The sequence below is a fragment of the Lipophrys pholis genome, assembly GCF_963383615.2.
Source record: "Lipophrys pholis genome assembly, chromosome: 16".
Lineage (NCBI taxonomy): Eukaryota > Metazoa > Chordata > Actinopteri > Blenniiformes > Blenniidae > Lipophrys > Lipophrys pholis.
The window spans coordinates 5273099-5288945 of record NC_137634.1 but is presented as its reverse complement, the minus strand read 5'-3'; the positions used below and the strand labels follow the sequence as shown (position 1 = coordinate 5288945).

The window sequence follows — 15847 nt, the reverse complement described above, 5'->3', positions numbered from 1 at the left end:
TTACATAACAAATCGGACGGTAGTTTTTCCTTCGGTGGCGGTCAGCTCAGCCACAGTGCTGACATTCAGGCTTTTGCGTGGAAGTGAAAGACAACGCAGGGCTCCCGATTCACACAGTTGTTGCTGCCGAGAGGCGTGTTTGGGAGCTCTGTCCGTTCAGCTAAACCTTTAACGTCAACCTGTAGCAGCTCCAATTCACTCAGAACTTCTTCATCCTGGAGGTCAAAAGGGGCTTCTTGCACACATTGATGCGCTCACCAGAAAGTGTAGGCGCTGCTCCTCTGTGCGATCCTCCTGATAGGAGGGGGTCGGGCTGAGGCCCAGCTGGGGCGTCACTCGCAGCCCCGACTCCCCCTCCTCTCCGGGAGTCTTCTCACACCTGGATGGAGCTTCATCTACTGCCACACACGGGGTCTCTCCTACAACCTGGGGAGGAAACAAGAGAGGTCATTCAGTCGTTTTTTTTTTTCCCCCCCCTAAAATCGATTACTGAGAAGACAGTACTGTTGTATTATAACCTTTAACACCACACCCCCTCTATGAGGGAGGGATTAGCAGCCAGCCTGCTTCTCTGTGGTCCAACTACAATCAATGAATAATCCAGGGGGAATCCCTCTGGCCTACAACATGACTGGAACACATTAACAGTGTCTTTTCTAATTAGCCTGCGTGAGATAACTTGGGCGCTTCCCAGTAGGTCGCTTTTTTTAAAGCAGTCATCTTTGAAGACTGCATGATTCCTTTAAGGTGGGGGTGGGTGGGGATGGGGTGGGGTCAGGCTGACGTTGGTTAAGGGCTAAGAGTCGGGAATCTGCATCTAATTTTAGAGCAAACCGACTTATGTTTAGAGCAGAACTGTGCTAGTATAGCCAAGGCCGTGACCCAATAACAGGATCAAAGCCACGTGCTGCAGAGGGGATATCTTTCTTACATTCTCCCGTCTTATACACTCAAAGACACACCGTCCGTCTCGGTGGGACGTTTCTGCACGTTGAACAGGCAGCACCTCTGGTTAGCATGAGAAGCAATTAGATACGTTTATGTGAACCTAATATGAACAAGAGCAATCAGAGGTTACTGACGTCCGCCAAAGGTTGACCTGGACTCGGAACAACAAAAAAGTTTCTGGATCACCTACAACATTTTCAAAGAAAAAAAGTACTATTTAAATCGGTCTAATTTTTGGATGCAGGGTTTCTGTCGACCAAACTCTCCGTGTGGCTTTAATGTTAATTATATTTTGCAAGCTAAAAAGTAGATAGCTTTTACTGCTTCATTACTGAAAACACAGGTGCTAACTAGTGTTCAGTTCTGGGTCTCGTGTTATTTTAAGTTTCCTCCACAGGAAGACAATAATGAGTATCGCTGGTCTCATGAAGAACTCCAGTTCAGTCCAGTAATCATAGTGTGTATATCTGTCGATAAGTGTCGATTGCAATCTTAATAGTTCATACTCCCGGTAAGACTCAACGGTATAGAAGAATTTAGGGCAACTGGAGAAAAAAAAACAAGGCAAAAAAAAAAAAGAGAATCCTTGAGCTCTTTTGAGTCGATGTCAAGATTTTTTTTTCATCATGCGCTTTGAAATAAAGTCTAAATAGCTAGCACATGTGACTGCTTCTACAAAATGCAATGCAGACTGTTTGATGAACTGGTGAAAGTATGCTTCAGAATAGGCTTTAGATCATAAACACAGAAGCTCTCTGTCGCTCTCCACATTGACTTGTTATTATGGAGTACGAGGGACATGGGCACTGGTACCTGGGGTGCTTGTAGGCTATTTATATGAAATATTATTATTAAAAAAGGAAATCCAGTGTAAAATCAGATGTTCCAAAGCAGTAAGCAACCGTATATAGTCAGAAATATGTGATTTATTGAGGTTATTTCAGCATCCACGAACAAATAATGGATCAGAGGAGATGGATGTTTCCAGTTTTTATTTAAAAAGGCAACAACAAAAACATCAACACTGTTTTCTCAAAGTGCATGAAGATTTTTTTTTTCCTGTGATAAAAAAAATCGCAACATTAATTTTTGACTTTTTTTCTTATAGTGCTTGAGGATTTTACAAGGAGTATAAGGAACCATCACAGGAACTTTGCATTTGAACCGCTGGACACTATCTTCTATCTTCTTCCATCTGAAGAAGTCCCTGGTTGTGTTGTACTTATGAAAGGTTCAAACATTGGTGGTGCGGTCTGCACAGCTGAACATGTCTGAATGGATGACTGCTCTCCATATCATATCGAATCGTATCGTATCGTATCGTATCGTCAGCCTCTCCTTTGCTTTGAAGTTGCTGTTTTATAAACGTGCTCTTATTGCATCACCTTGATTGGAAGTATAGTGCATTTACAATCCTTGCTTTTTGCGACATCAGCAGCCTCCAGGCATAACACACTCCTGACACTTCAGACTGTGGTGAAAAGCAATAATGGCATTAATGGGAAGATGAACGTTTTTAAGTTACTTTGAGAGAAGTAACTAGAACTAAAGGTTTCAGGTACTTTTGTTTGAAATGCGGCTGAATATTGCACTATTGACTTAACTTGTAATGTCATAAGTGGTGCAAGCACAAGTGTGCTGACGTGGTCCTGAAATGTGGTGTGTGCTTGAGCAAGGATGGTGCACATCTGTCTGGAGGCTGCAGACAATGTTTGACCAACTAAAGTTTGGACTCTATTTTATAATGTGAGAGGTCAGTGTAGAGAAGTTTCTCCAAGACCATTATTGTTCCAAGTCAGGCCCGATGTTAAAAGGGCTGCACTTACTCTGTTAAGTAGATATAGGTGTGATTTCATGTGTGATATGAAACAAACTACAATATCAGGACGCATACATGTGCTCTTCATTATAACCTCCGCGATGCACTGAAGGAAAGGTTGTAAGGTTGGGTGATTTCATGCTACACCCAAAACTCTACCTATAATTGACTAAATGACTGAGTCTGGATTATGTGATATCGCACTGAGGAAAAAATGAACAGGGACACGATTTTAAATCATTGAAAGTTTATAATTCAATCAACGTGCCTCGATCTTTAAAATACAACCTGTAGTTTTTGTTGGCTTCTGATGGCTCATGACAGTGATCAATGCTCATAATATCTCTTTTCAACACCAACGTGGCTATTAAGCTTTGCTGTTCAAGCAAAATGTGTCCTGAATGAGTGCTGAGGGAAAATGAAAAAGTTAGCAGAGATATTGGCTTGTCATTGCTTTGTGCTGACTGTGAGATTGTTGCCATGATGGTGGCGGATAAAGGGCTGCACAAAGTACTACGGAAGTTGCTGTAGCTGATAAAGTGTTTCCCGTATCAAGTGAGACACAATCAAACAGCACTCTGGTACTTCATTGATGGACGGACTGATAACTTGCAGAAGAGTCAACCCTCTTTTCTTTTCTCCTATAAGCTGGGATAGGATCCAGCTCTGATGACCATCCATTCATCCAGATTGCATAGAGCTTCATCTGACTTTTCCAACAGGGTGATGGAACTTTGTGCATGCAGGGTGAAGCCGGGACAGGTCTCCACCAGATCGGATCTCACCTTTGTGACCGCTGCCAGGACAAAACGAGTAAGAAAGATGGTTGGAAGGATGATCTGCTAAACAACTTCTGTGAAATTACATAACTGGTACTGTAAAGAGATGCTTGGTATTGGAAAATGTCCTGTCTAAGTTGAATGTGCCTTTCTTTTTATAGTGTAGATATCAATATGTGTCCTGTGCAGTTCCAGGGAGGAAAATGTCAGCTAAAAAGTTACAATTACACAAGAACGCAGGACAACACTCATCCGACACTACAGACCACATCTGGAATCAGACTGGTTTGCTGAGGCGTAATAACACTAAAGTGACTGCGGTATGGAGCTGAGAGCAATATTTTGTCTGTTTAGCACCTTATCAGTGGCATGCCCGAAGCACGCCAAGGCCATCCCTGGTTTATCTTTCTGACATCAGAGCAGATGGGCGTTAGTAGTGGTGACGAAAGGCCAGCAGGAGGCACTAATTCTGTTGGCCCCGAGACAAACAGCGCCCAGAGGTGAGTGCTCCAAACTGCCGCTTTTTGTCTGCACCCGAGTCCCTCTGCAGATAACTAAAGATCCCTTCACGTCCCTTCCCAGCGCAGACGTGCCAAGTGATCCTACCATCCTGGCAAATATCCAAGCTTTAGGTTTGGTCACTCATAGTTAACCCAGGCGATCTACTTGTAATTCTTAATTAGCTTGTAGTACTGCGTGTTTGTGTGTCTGTCGTTTGCAGCTACAATCTGGCACCCGAGCACCAAAGCAAGAAAAACAAATTAGGAGTGGCCGGGCTAATATCCTTACAGACACTTAAACAAACCCAATCTGTCTATTATTATTTAAGCACTCTTTCACATCTCATTTTCTCATCTCCTTCAGTGAATTAAGAAGTTGACCTCTCAGTCTAATAATTAACTGGACTCAAAGTGTTTACTATTCGTTCAGGACGTTGAATCAGTTAATGTCTCACACACTGTCTCCTCAGTATATTGAGAAGAGCGTGTACTGTTCACCCACATACAGACTGTATTCTTTAAAAGAGCAGTTGGTGAATGAGAGAACTCACAATGCCGCACCGAAAACAGACATAATCAGGGTCCAGACGTGACATAATTACGACATGGTTTTGCCGGATGAGCACAGAGGGGAGGAATATTATATAATAGGTCATTTATACAATGTTGGGAGGAATAAAAGGACTGACACGGAGAGCATTAGACCAAAGCTCAGGCTATTACGAGTCGTTTTGAATGTTTTTGTGCAAACACACTAACCTAACCAAACTCACTGTGACCCGACAGGCAGTGTTTTAAGGGCGGTGTACAGCATCGTTCTCTTTTCTCGAATAGATAACTGGGAGGAAAGAACAAGTGAGCAAACTGTGCAGGGCTTCAGGAACAAAAACTACATCCAGGTGTTCTCAATGATTTGCACTGAAGATACACAGCTAGGAATCTACTTATTGTGCAGTCAAGTAGCACATGACATGCAATGAAACTGGTTGAATCCACTTAATATGTAAACAAAAAGGATGCTGCAGAATTCGTAGTCTTTTTCTATGGACAGTTGATCAGACGGCATATCTCCAAGTTAAGACCTTTTTTAAGATTGCCTAATAATCGATTTTAATCATGAGACTGAGCTGCATTAAAACTTGTGCAAGAAGGTAAAAAGAAATATCTCCCACCATGCTATTAACTCATCCTCCATACTGAGTCAAACCAATGAGTAAAGAAAGAAGTGTAAATGCTCTATGCCTGAACGACTGGACACTTTTTAGACACTGCGAGCAACTCTGTCATGCCCAGCAGCGTCAGAACTAGAGCCTTCCTTCTACAGACTCTCTCCTCTTAAAAACTATTTTTAAACCAAGGGTGACGCCACTTTTCCATCTAACCCATCAAATTATTAACGGATGTCGGTGAGAAGCTCAAACTTAAAATAAATTTATATTATGGCCAAAAGTTTAGTCTTAGTTTGAAGTAGAGAACTTCACCATTATCAAGAAAATAGAAGAAATATTTATTCTGGAATTAAGATCAAATTAAAAGATACCATTTGCTGAGAAAACGTGGAGTCACAATTTTATTACACTCATCCACTAAACTGTTTCAACGAACAGTGAGTGTGGAGCTCATCAATTCCGCAATGTGAAGGCAATTGGGTAAAAAAAATTAAAAAAATTTAAATTAATGAAAGCCGGTTATGAGCTACATACTCTTCAGATTTAATATTATTAAAACTCAATGGCTAATCCAGCAAGCTTGTGAGTAAGATTCAAAGTCTTTCAAATATCGGAGCATATTTATGTTCTACCAGGATGTTTGACACTTGAGTGCAGAAGCAATTTCCATTCACAGGATCAATATACTCACACCCACATGCACATGAGGACACAGCAGTAAAATGAAATGATTGTGGATGAAAAGCTGGTCACAGCTCTGAGTGAAAACATCCAGCTTCAGTCTCATTATCTAATATGAGCGCCAGGATTTAACCTGCTGACCAACCGCAGTGAAACGCCGCCGTCACGTTTCTGAATCACTGAGGAAATGGATTTCAGTCAAACTGACAAGAAGAAGTAGCAGAGGTGTGGTAACAAGAGATGTCTTCTGTGATAAAGCCATCAGCTGACTGTTGCAGAAAAGGGAAAAGGGTCAGTTAATCAATTTCACGTCAACAGTCCGAGCAGATCAACCTGGAGCTCTTGTTGGAGCAAAAACTACAGTGAAACACTGGAAGCAGCTGTCACTTCAATTTGCATGTCTACATTTATTTAAGATAAATAGAGTTGCTTTTACCTTAAACACATCAACATCTGTTATGCTTCTACCAAACAGTGGAGCTTCATTATCATACTGCAGTTACTAAATGAATCATGAGTTTTAGTCTTTAAAGCATTGGTTGAAATGTTCCTCTGACAGTTTCACTGCCATGTCAGAAAGGAATGGCAAATTCAGTTGCTTATTCACGCACTAAATAAGTTTGCACATTTTCAACCTGAATACTGAAAGCCTAAACATTTTCATCCATTTTTTAGATCTTCAGAAAGCCTTGTCACTCAAATGTTGTTTTTTCCAAATCAAAAAAAGATGCATGAAGTTCATAAATCTACATCCATATGTCTATTTAGCGTGGCCCGCACCAGAACTGTATGCATTTAAGATTTGAAAGGTTTCAGAGATGAGTTAACCTACAATTATGATATGATTTAATTATCAAAAACGTAAACATGCTGTTTGAGCATGTTGGCTCACTTTGGATTGTGACAAACATGTCAAAACATAAAAGAGAACTAATGCTTGTGAAAATCAGAAAGTCATTCTCCTGCTTGATCCTGACATATCTGCACTACATTCTGAGTTCATGTGATAAAAATACTAAAACAAAGTGGAACAATGCATGATAATGTTAAAAACTAAAATAAAGCATCAATTTGCTGCTTCCTTTACAGGAGTCCCACAGCAATTGTCATTGCAACCAGCACCAGAGACTCGTCTTTACACTGGACGTCCTTCCTGCTGCAACCAGCTGACCCACAATCGAGGTCAAGCCTTTTCATGAAGCATCACCACGGTGGGACACAAAGTGAGTTTAAATCAAAGTAACTTTTAAAATCCTACACAACACACAAAGACCTTCGTATGAGTAATCTGTCACTCCATGACCAGAGGTGCATCCGGTCCTGAAACTGTCCTCTAGGTGCGACTGCAGCCGACTCAAAGTACTGTCATGTCCTGGTGTATAAACTCACTTCTCTGTGCGCACACTGCATCACACGGTGAGGTGCCACTGTGCACACTTCACACTGGTGTGGTCCATGTACACTGAAGGATCAAGCACACTCTGGGCCCATGCGTACTAAAGCAGGGCCAGATCCCATTCAGCAGGCCCCGAATGCCATAAGCACATTGGTGTAATCCCTGCAGACTACTGAAACGGGTAACTGGATCACTTCTTTTAAAAGCACCTTAATGGATTGGCCTGGCCGTTGATTTTCTTTTTAATACGGAACATATCGATTTCCACCAATCAGACGCTCTCCCACCACCCTGTCGGTCAGTCGCGCCGTCTAAATTCTACATCTGGAAGCTCCGAAATATGACTGTTACAAAAGCAGGTTTCTGACAGGCTGCCCTTGACTAGGCCTCGTACTCGTCCCGTTTCCTTCTGATTTGTAAGAAAGTGGCTGTCCGTCCCAGACGACAGTGGGATTTGCTGCAGGCTTTACTGAAATGAATATTAAAAATACAACAACTGACAGAAAAATCCCCTCAGCTACGAGTCCTATTGCATTACTACGATGGGGCATGTAAGATACTAATAACCTTTTAGAATAAGCTGCTGGTTTTAATATCTTAGATATTGCAACCTCCTGCTGCTTTGAGCCAATTCTCAGACGCCCCACGGTGCTTCTGACACCAACTACTTTTTACTGTTAAGTCTCAACTATGAATGCTGCACCAAGCAGACACATATGAGGTTATCCAGAGATCTACATGCACAGCTGAGACTGACACACACAAAACAAAACTCAGAAGATGACCTACCCCTTTAGTGTGATCTGTGGCAACTTCAAGGCTTCCCTTGGCCTGCTAGTTATCCAGAGCAGGGCGAGATAGAAAAGTCTTTAGTGCGGCTGGAGTCTTACCTACCATCCAAAACCCTCTCACCGCTGCCACAGCAACAGAGAGCGGATTACTGGACTGTACCATTCTGTTGTTAGAGGGGATTAGAGTTCACACAACATGGCCCCTTTCTGGGTGCGCGCGTGCCACTGGCTGTGCGTGTGTGCGTCCCACAAATGAGAGATTACCACAATCGCCATTCTCGTTTGAGCCTGACGGGCAGAGAATCGACCCAACTTCACAGGCAGGGGGAACTTATTAACAAATAAGATGAATAAGATGTATTCCTGTCATGCAGCGTATACTGATCCTACTGAGCAGAAACTGTGTCTTTAAACATGAACAGGACATTTCACTCTATTGCAGATGTTCACTAGTGCAGATAAATAAAATCTTACAATTACAAATAATACAAAATTATGTAACGTTCTCATATTTTAAAAATATGCTCATCTTTTGGGAAAGATATGGATGAATCCGAGGATCACTTATCTGGTGAATGATTGTTTCTAAGAACTGCATACGGACAAGCTTGGCATTAAATACAGAGGGGATCAGCGTGTGTGTGACTTTGGTACTGTATCTTTGATCAGGCCCAAGTTCAAGACAGGGAATCATCTCATTATGGCTTGTGGCAGATTAGTATTGAGTCCATCCACAAGCCCTTATATAACACTGCGAAACAGCATCCTGCCAACATAAACATACACAAGGTTTGGGAAAAAGTCAGCACTGCTGCATTTTACATTACTGAATGCACTGCAGTACCTCAGTCCATGGTGTGTTTGATACAAACCAACAGGGGTTCATGTTTTTTGTGTTCTGAGAGATATGACGTTACCTTTTCCTCCTCCTCCTTGACAGTCTCGTCCTGGTCGGAGTTCTGGACGTGCTGCCCCCTGCATGACGAGACTGACAGCTGCCTCTGGAGCCGCAGCACCTCTTTCTGAGACTCCCTGAGCAGCTTCTCAAACTCTGCTCTCCCAGGTGGAAGAGAGGACACCTGTGCAGAAGCATGCAAGAGCATCACAGAGCTGCAAAACATCTTCAACTCAGCAGATTGAAATATTTATGTTTACCAAGCACTCATCTCTATCAAAGAATATCAATGCAACCATGTTTTTTTCTGTGCTAAAGCTGCTTATTGTACTTTTAATTGATGATTTAAGTGATGTCGGTGGTGTAAAGTCTAACTCTATAGTGGAAAATAACATAAAAATAATGTTTGAAATTACCGGTTGAATAAAATGGGAGCACAGGATTCAGCCCAGACAGATATTCTCACTAGATCACTGTGCAGCTCACCCAGTAAACCTCTTGATTATTAAACCCAACAGATGTTCACATTCAAGAGAATCAGCTCTTAAGTCACTGGTTATTAAAAACAGGCACTTAGAAAGGCTGCCTATTCCTGCACTGTCATCTATCTAGACATCAGCAGTGACGCAGCCTCGGTAATGAGGGCTTAGAGAGAGGTTGGGATGAGGGATGTCTACGTTGTCCTGCAGAGGGCGTGCTTGTGGCATTATAAAACTCTGACTGTGGACATGAGTGGTGTGAAAGGCCAAGTCAGCGGATTAGTTATGAATGAACAGGTCAGCGGAGGCTGAGGGTACCTTGGACGTCCCCAGCCGTTCCTCCAGCTCCCTGCACTCCTGCTGTAAAGCTGCAATCTCCTTGTCCTTAGACAGCAGGACGTCGGCGTGCTGCGCGAGGTCACGCGCTCGCTGGCGGGCAAACGCCCTCTTGTACTGTTCCACTGACCCTGGCCTCAGGAGTGACGGGGAGTTGACCTGTACACAAACAAGATTCACTCATCTTGCATGAAATATGTTATATTTATATCCATTGTTCACTTGGTTTTGAGCTGCTGCACAATGATCTTCTAAGTATAGAATAGTATCCCAAAGTGTTCCTAAACTGTATTCTACTTCTGGATGTGGTCAGTAGGAGTTAAAACTCTGCACTTTCAGTGTTTGCCCTGAAGAGAAGAACTTCTTCTCACTGATCTACAACCTCTGCCGAGGCCAAAGATGAAATAAAAAACTATTGAGAGTGCAGCTTTATCAGAATGACAATACTCTGCCCTCCTTTATGAGCAAAATGTGAAGAAGAAGCTGTATGAAAGGTTTCTCTCTCACTCTGGTGTCAGGTACTCAAAATACACCATCTTATTGCAAAATGACTGCAAAGTTCCCCGAGATATGAAAATTTGAACAATTAAGAAAGCATTCATTATTTAAGTGGTTTCATTATATTTATAACGACATTAACGATTTCACTGCCGAACTGTAAATACATCTGTATTCATTATATAAAACAATGCTAAAAAGCAGTGCTTGAAACCCTATATATATTAGAAAGCAGTAGTACACAGATATCGTTAATGAAGTTGTACATTTTGTTGCTTTGTTGAAGTTAATTGCCTGACTGCCTGCGTTGAGAAGTGAAGCGGTGAAGTACACAGAATTTCATTGCTCGTCTTGTCAGCCTGTTCTGTAAACTGCTGCGTACACTCCCTGATCAGAGAATGTGTGACTTTGGTGTCTTCGATCAGGCTCCAGTTCAAGACAGCATATCATCTTATTATGGCTTGTGGCAGATTGGTATTGAGTCCATCTTTTATACATCCATTTTCTAAACACATTTTATACAGAACAGAGTCGCAGGGGCAGGAATGTTTTGCATTTTCACTTGAAAACTACTGCCACACCTGTTCTATAGGAGAAAATACTTGATAGACAACAAACTTGTTCTATATTACTGTGTCATATCTTGCAGGTTGATATTAATCCCATGATTGACTGTTTTCTTTCTCACTTATAACCAAACATCAGGACTATGTGATTGGGACGGGGGCGCTTCCTGCTGAGTCACTTGCAGCCTTGGGTTCGGACTGGATTCAAACACGCTGCTGTGTAACACGGGAGTGCAGTGAAAATGACGTGTATTTCATATTTGCGCAGCGCACCACTTTGAGGTTGGCCTCCTGCAGTTTCCTCGCCCTGTCCTCCAGCCTCTTCGCCAGAACAGCCAGCTCTGTGTTCTTCCTCCTCAGTCGCCTCACCTTCTCCTCGGTCTCTGGGGCGCTGCTCTTCCGCTGAAACACACGGCAAACAAATACCAGCGTCAGACAACGCCTGCAGCAAATGCCAACACAGCAATGCCAAAGAAGAAAGTCACACGAATTCATCAGGTTGGGAGAAGGGACTCGGACGATTGGCCGGCTGTGCAACAAGCATGTTTCAAGGTTGGAACATGAACGTCTCTAAGACAGCAAAATGAATGAGGAGGAGGAGACAAGATAACGTTGAAACATCTTTTTGTTCAGCACCTGGCCTACTTTTGTGGAAGCTCTCAGTGGAGTCTTATGCTATTTTTAGTCTTACCAGCAGGCCATTCTCCTCCCTCAGTGTGGTGCACGTCTTTTCCAGGATATCCAGCGCTCGCAAGAGCTCAGAGTTCTGCCGCACCAGAAACCCATAGTCGGTGCCGTTCTGAAAAGGGACACAGAGTCAAAGTTTATCTATCTATATTTGATTTTATGTGTCAAACAGAAGCAGCACTGAATCGTTTTATTATATTTCCTCCCGAGAGAGAGAGAGGAATTGATTTTCAGTTCTGCGGAAATGCTCAATTCATTCTCTGTCCATCTGCAGAAAGCTCTGTGTGCTGTCAGCCAATGTTTACACAGCACTGTCTAACGGTGGCTGACAGATGACAAACCATTGAATGGGCTTTTCATTAGACTAACTCATTGAGCCTACAACCAGCACTGGACATCTGTGATAGTACACCAGCTCAGCACAGTGTTTATGGAGGACAAGATTTAAGATGATGAGAGATATTACAATAATATTAATCAGATGAATTCAATCAGTTGACCTACCCATAGACATGCTCTTGTGAATAATTTGGTTTTTTTTCTTGAAGATGCTCCATCTACTGAACATTGAAAACCTTATTTTCAAGTTTTTCCTCTCGAAAGCACAAGTATTGTTCTTAGTTTAACCCAATTCCAAAAACGTGGGGCAGTTTTTCAAATTTAAGTAAGAATCAGATGCAAGGATTTGCAAATATAAGTTTACTGTGAATTCACAAAATAACTTACACACTATTATAGCTGTTAAATGTGAAAAATTACTATTCTTTACTATTACTTTGAAAGTATAATTTGATTTGATGACAGTGACATCTCTAAATTAAAAGGTAAAGCAAGTTTTAATAAATTTCAGGAACCTTTTTCTGAAATTATTCCACTTTTTTAATGCAATCTTTGGAAGATGGGCGGTTTGTTTTTATCCGCGGACATTGCTACAGACTTGCTGTCCATCAACCGAACTGGTTGCAAAATGTTCCTTCAGCTGTTGCCTGAATAGCGATCACATGACCAAACAGGCCTCCGACTGCAACCTTACCCCGGGTTAGGTATTCAGCTGATACTGTTTAATGTGTGCAGTTTAGTATCATCTTACTCAAAAACACAAAGGTTTCCTTTCAGAGGATGTATTCTGGAAGGCTCCAAAACACTTGTGTAAAATTGAGCATTCTCTTCACAGTCTTCATAAATAACTCAGTACCTCCATAACATCAGAGGTACTGGGTTTCATTAAACTGGACAGTCCACAGTTGACACAGTCCACCACTTCAAAAACTTCTCTCTCAGATTTACTGAACTTCACCTCAGGTCATCTTGAATGTACTCAACTTCTCAAACGTGAAACTGGCCAGAATTTATACCAACATCAGTCGTAAGATGCAGCCATGATCCAGCTACACTGGGCCATTTATTTTCGTCATGTAAGTCTCTGAGCAGCTTTTGAATACGGGCAAATTTGAGTCCATAATTACATACATGTCTTTGGATATCAGGAATAAGTGGAAGCACCTGGAGACAACTCGGTCACGCACAAGTCGCGCATACAAACGTCTCACGGCAAGGTCCGGTCAGCCAGCAAGTTCACACAAGGAACCTTCTTGATCAGATGCAACAGTACAAAGCAATACATCACAGTGCAACTCTTTCCCAGTTTAAACTTTTTGGAAATATGCTGCTGCAATCAAGTCCTCAACAAAGACATGTTTCATATGTTGACGTTGTGCTACTGAACATTAAATCCGAACTGCAATGGCCAACACATCAGTGCATTGAGTTTTCATTAACGGCTTTCCTAGAATCTAAATTCTCTTCAAATGTTTCAAACATGTAACAAACACACATCATGAGGTGTAAACAGTCCTACTTGTCACACGAATAAGCTTGTTATCCTGCGAGTCCATAGAGACGAGAGAGGCAGAACAAAGCAGCCGTCATTGTAGCAGGTAGTCAATGTGGTGATCAAGATTGTCGTAGGGATTTGGTGGTTACATGCAGGAAGCCTGGTAGTGGTGGGAACCTGAGCTTAGTCCTTCGTTTAACTAGAACTGATGTTTGTGTGTGTCGGACAGATTATTAACTGGGCCTGGAGGGTCAGAAGGAGAGGATGAGAACAGACCCGTCACCTATGAATGTGATGCAGTGTTAGAGAGAGCGAACAGAGTCCTCAGAGTACAGACAGTCACCGACACTGACTTCGACTGTTTGAATGTGACGAGAAAGCAGTCGGTAATACTGCTGCATGCCACCTGAGGTATTTTGGATTTGTATGAAACTACATGTCCTTACCCACAACTCAAAGACAAGATACACAATTATTCTGTAACCATGCACATATCTCACCTGGACAAAAGCAGGCAGCTGGCTCCACACGTGAAACACCAGTAAACCTCTTCACATATGCACCATTAGTGCTACATAATACTCTCGGGATTTCATTACTCACTAAATAAGCCCTCTGACACATCGACACATCAGAAGCAGCGCAAATATGCCAGATGAGACATCTTCATGACATAGTGCTGTATAAAACTCATGTGATCGCCATTTTCAGGCTGTTGTCGTGGTAACTGCAGATGATGGGTGCTCCGGTGCCTCCCTGAAGGCCTTTTGATATCACTGTACCTGATAGTGAAGCCGCCACTAATGACCGGCTGTTTACTGCAGCAGCAGCTGAGGCTCTAGTCGTATTGTGACGGCGCCACGGCACAGCCTATCAGTCATCCTCTAGTTAGTGGTTACAAACTAGTGCAAGAACGACCATATGCTTCCAAGTCGCCTGGCCGTCACCATGCAGATGAGCCGACACAATATTCTCAATGGATGGTGGAGTTTACCATCTGTGGGGCAATTTAGATGTAAATAAACATTTCCTGAGGCATGGCCAGTCCCGGTATGGTTTGCTAAAATAAACATAGGTTTTTTTTCAATTCCCAATCGATTCTAAATCAATTTGTGAAAGGTTAAATTACAGCAGAGATATGATCACTATTTGTCCCCATTGGCTTAAAAGTGGCCTCAAGGCAGACATTTAAAATGATTAATGTAAAATGATATTCAGGCACCAACTTCAGCTCACTTCAAACCTGAAAACTCACTCTGGTTAAGTGCAACTCAAATAATTAACAAAAACTGATTAGCATTTGCTTTGCTCTAATTTTCCTCGAAGACTAAAATCTGTTGTAATAATATCTTCAAATATAATCCATCTTCTATAATGTTTTATACCGAGATGGCCAACTGACTGAGAAGGCAGGGTACACCCTGGACAGATCAAGAGTCAACATTCATGGGCAATTTTAAAGTCATCAATGGAGGAGCCAAGGTAAACACACACGTTGACGAAGAATCAGCAAACGTTACACAGAAAGTCTGGATTTGAACATTGGACATTTAAAAGCTTAGTTTTCTAACTCCAAGTGGCATTATGAATTCACTCTTTAACTTATGTGAGGTGACTGTTTCACAAGCTGATTAAAACATTGTTTGTCATTTGGTCCCTTAACTTTCTGGTTGAGGTTACAATGTCACACTGAGCTCCTGTTGGCTGCTCTTTCTACTCAGGTAGCAATAAAGTCCATAATTACAAGGGTTTCCAGAGATGTCAGGTGCAGAAAACTGTTAATAGCGTAACAATGCCTGCCTTAAAATGTGCATGAGAAAGCCAGAGAGTACTTGAAGTAGTATAGAGAGTAGCAATAGTCTGAAATGTGCTGCGAGAGATGTAGAGTAGACAGGAGTACCGTTTCAGTTGCAATTAAGTTGTAAATAATCCTGAGATTCCCTATCGTCACAAATTGTAACCTCTTTATTTAAACTACATAAAATTAAAGTTTGAAGATAATTTAACAGAAATACCCAAAGTAAAGGCTTTCACATCTGACAGTGAGTGCTTTGACTTTAATAACACTTTAATAAGTGACTAGCTCCTGTCCTACTTCCATCCATGTTCAGTAAACTCTTCGTTCTGGTTAGGATCACATGCAGCAGCAGAGAAGAAGGGCTAGAAATACCCGCCGTGGGTCATCATGAGACTCATGCACTAGAAAGTATTCCAACTCTATATCTGGAGTCATGAGGATGAAAACTGTGTTCTGTGGAGCAGCACTTTATTTGCACATTATTTTCTTTTTTGATGATTCATACATTTCTCGGGGACAATGGGACGATTTTCCAGTCTCCAGTTTGGACACACTGAGGAAATCCATGTGAAGAGAATTGCAACAAACCACTTCACATACAATAGATCATATTCAAGCAGAAATATTAGAAAATGATAATTTGGGAAGGCGTGGCTGGAACTGCAGTGACT

General features: G+C 42.0%; 1 protein-coding gene across 1 annotated transcript in view; it reads right to left on the bottom strand.

Annotated features, from left to right (window-relative positions):
- The window catches only part of tspoap1 (TSPO associated protein 1), a 63997-nt gene that overhangs the window by 28919 nt on the left and 19231 nt on the right, over positions 1-15847 (bottom strand). Inside the window, exons 3-7 of the mRNA XM_080482503.1 lie at positions 11549-11656; positions 11131-11259; positions 9776-9952; positions 9001-9162; positions 259-426 (exon numbers count right to left, since the gene is read on the bottom strand). Of these exons, the coding sequence (XP_080338629.1) occupies positions 259-426; positions 9001-9162; positions 9776-9952; positions 11131-11259; positions 11549-11656 (744 nt within the window). The remainder of the gene's footprint in view (positions 1-258; positions 427-9000; positions 9163-9775; positions 9953-11130; positions 11260-11548; positions 11657-15847) is intronic.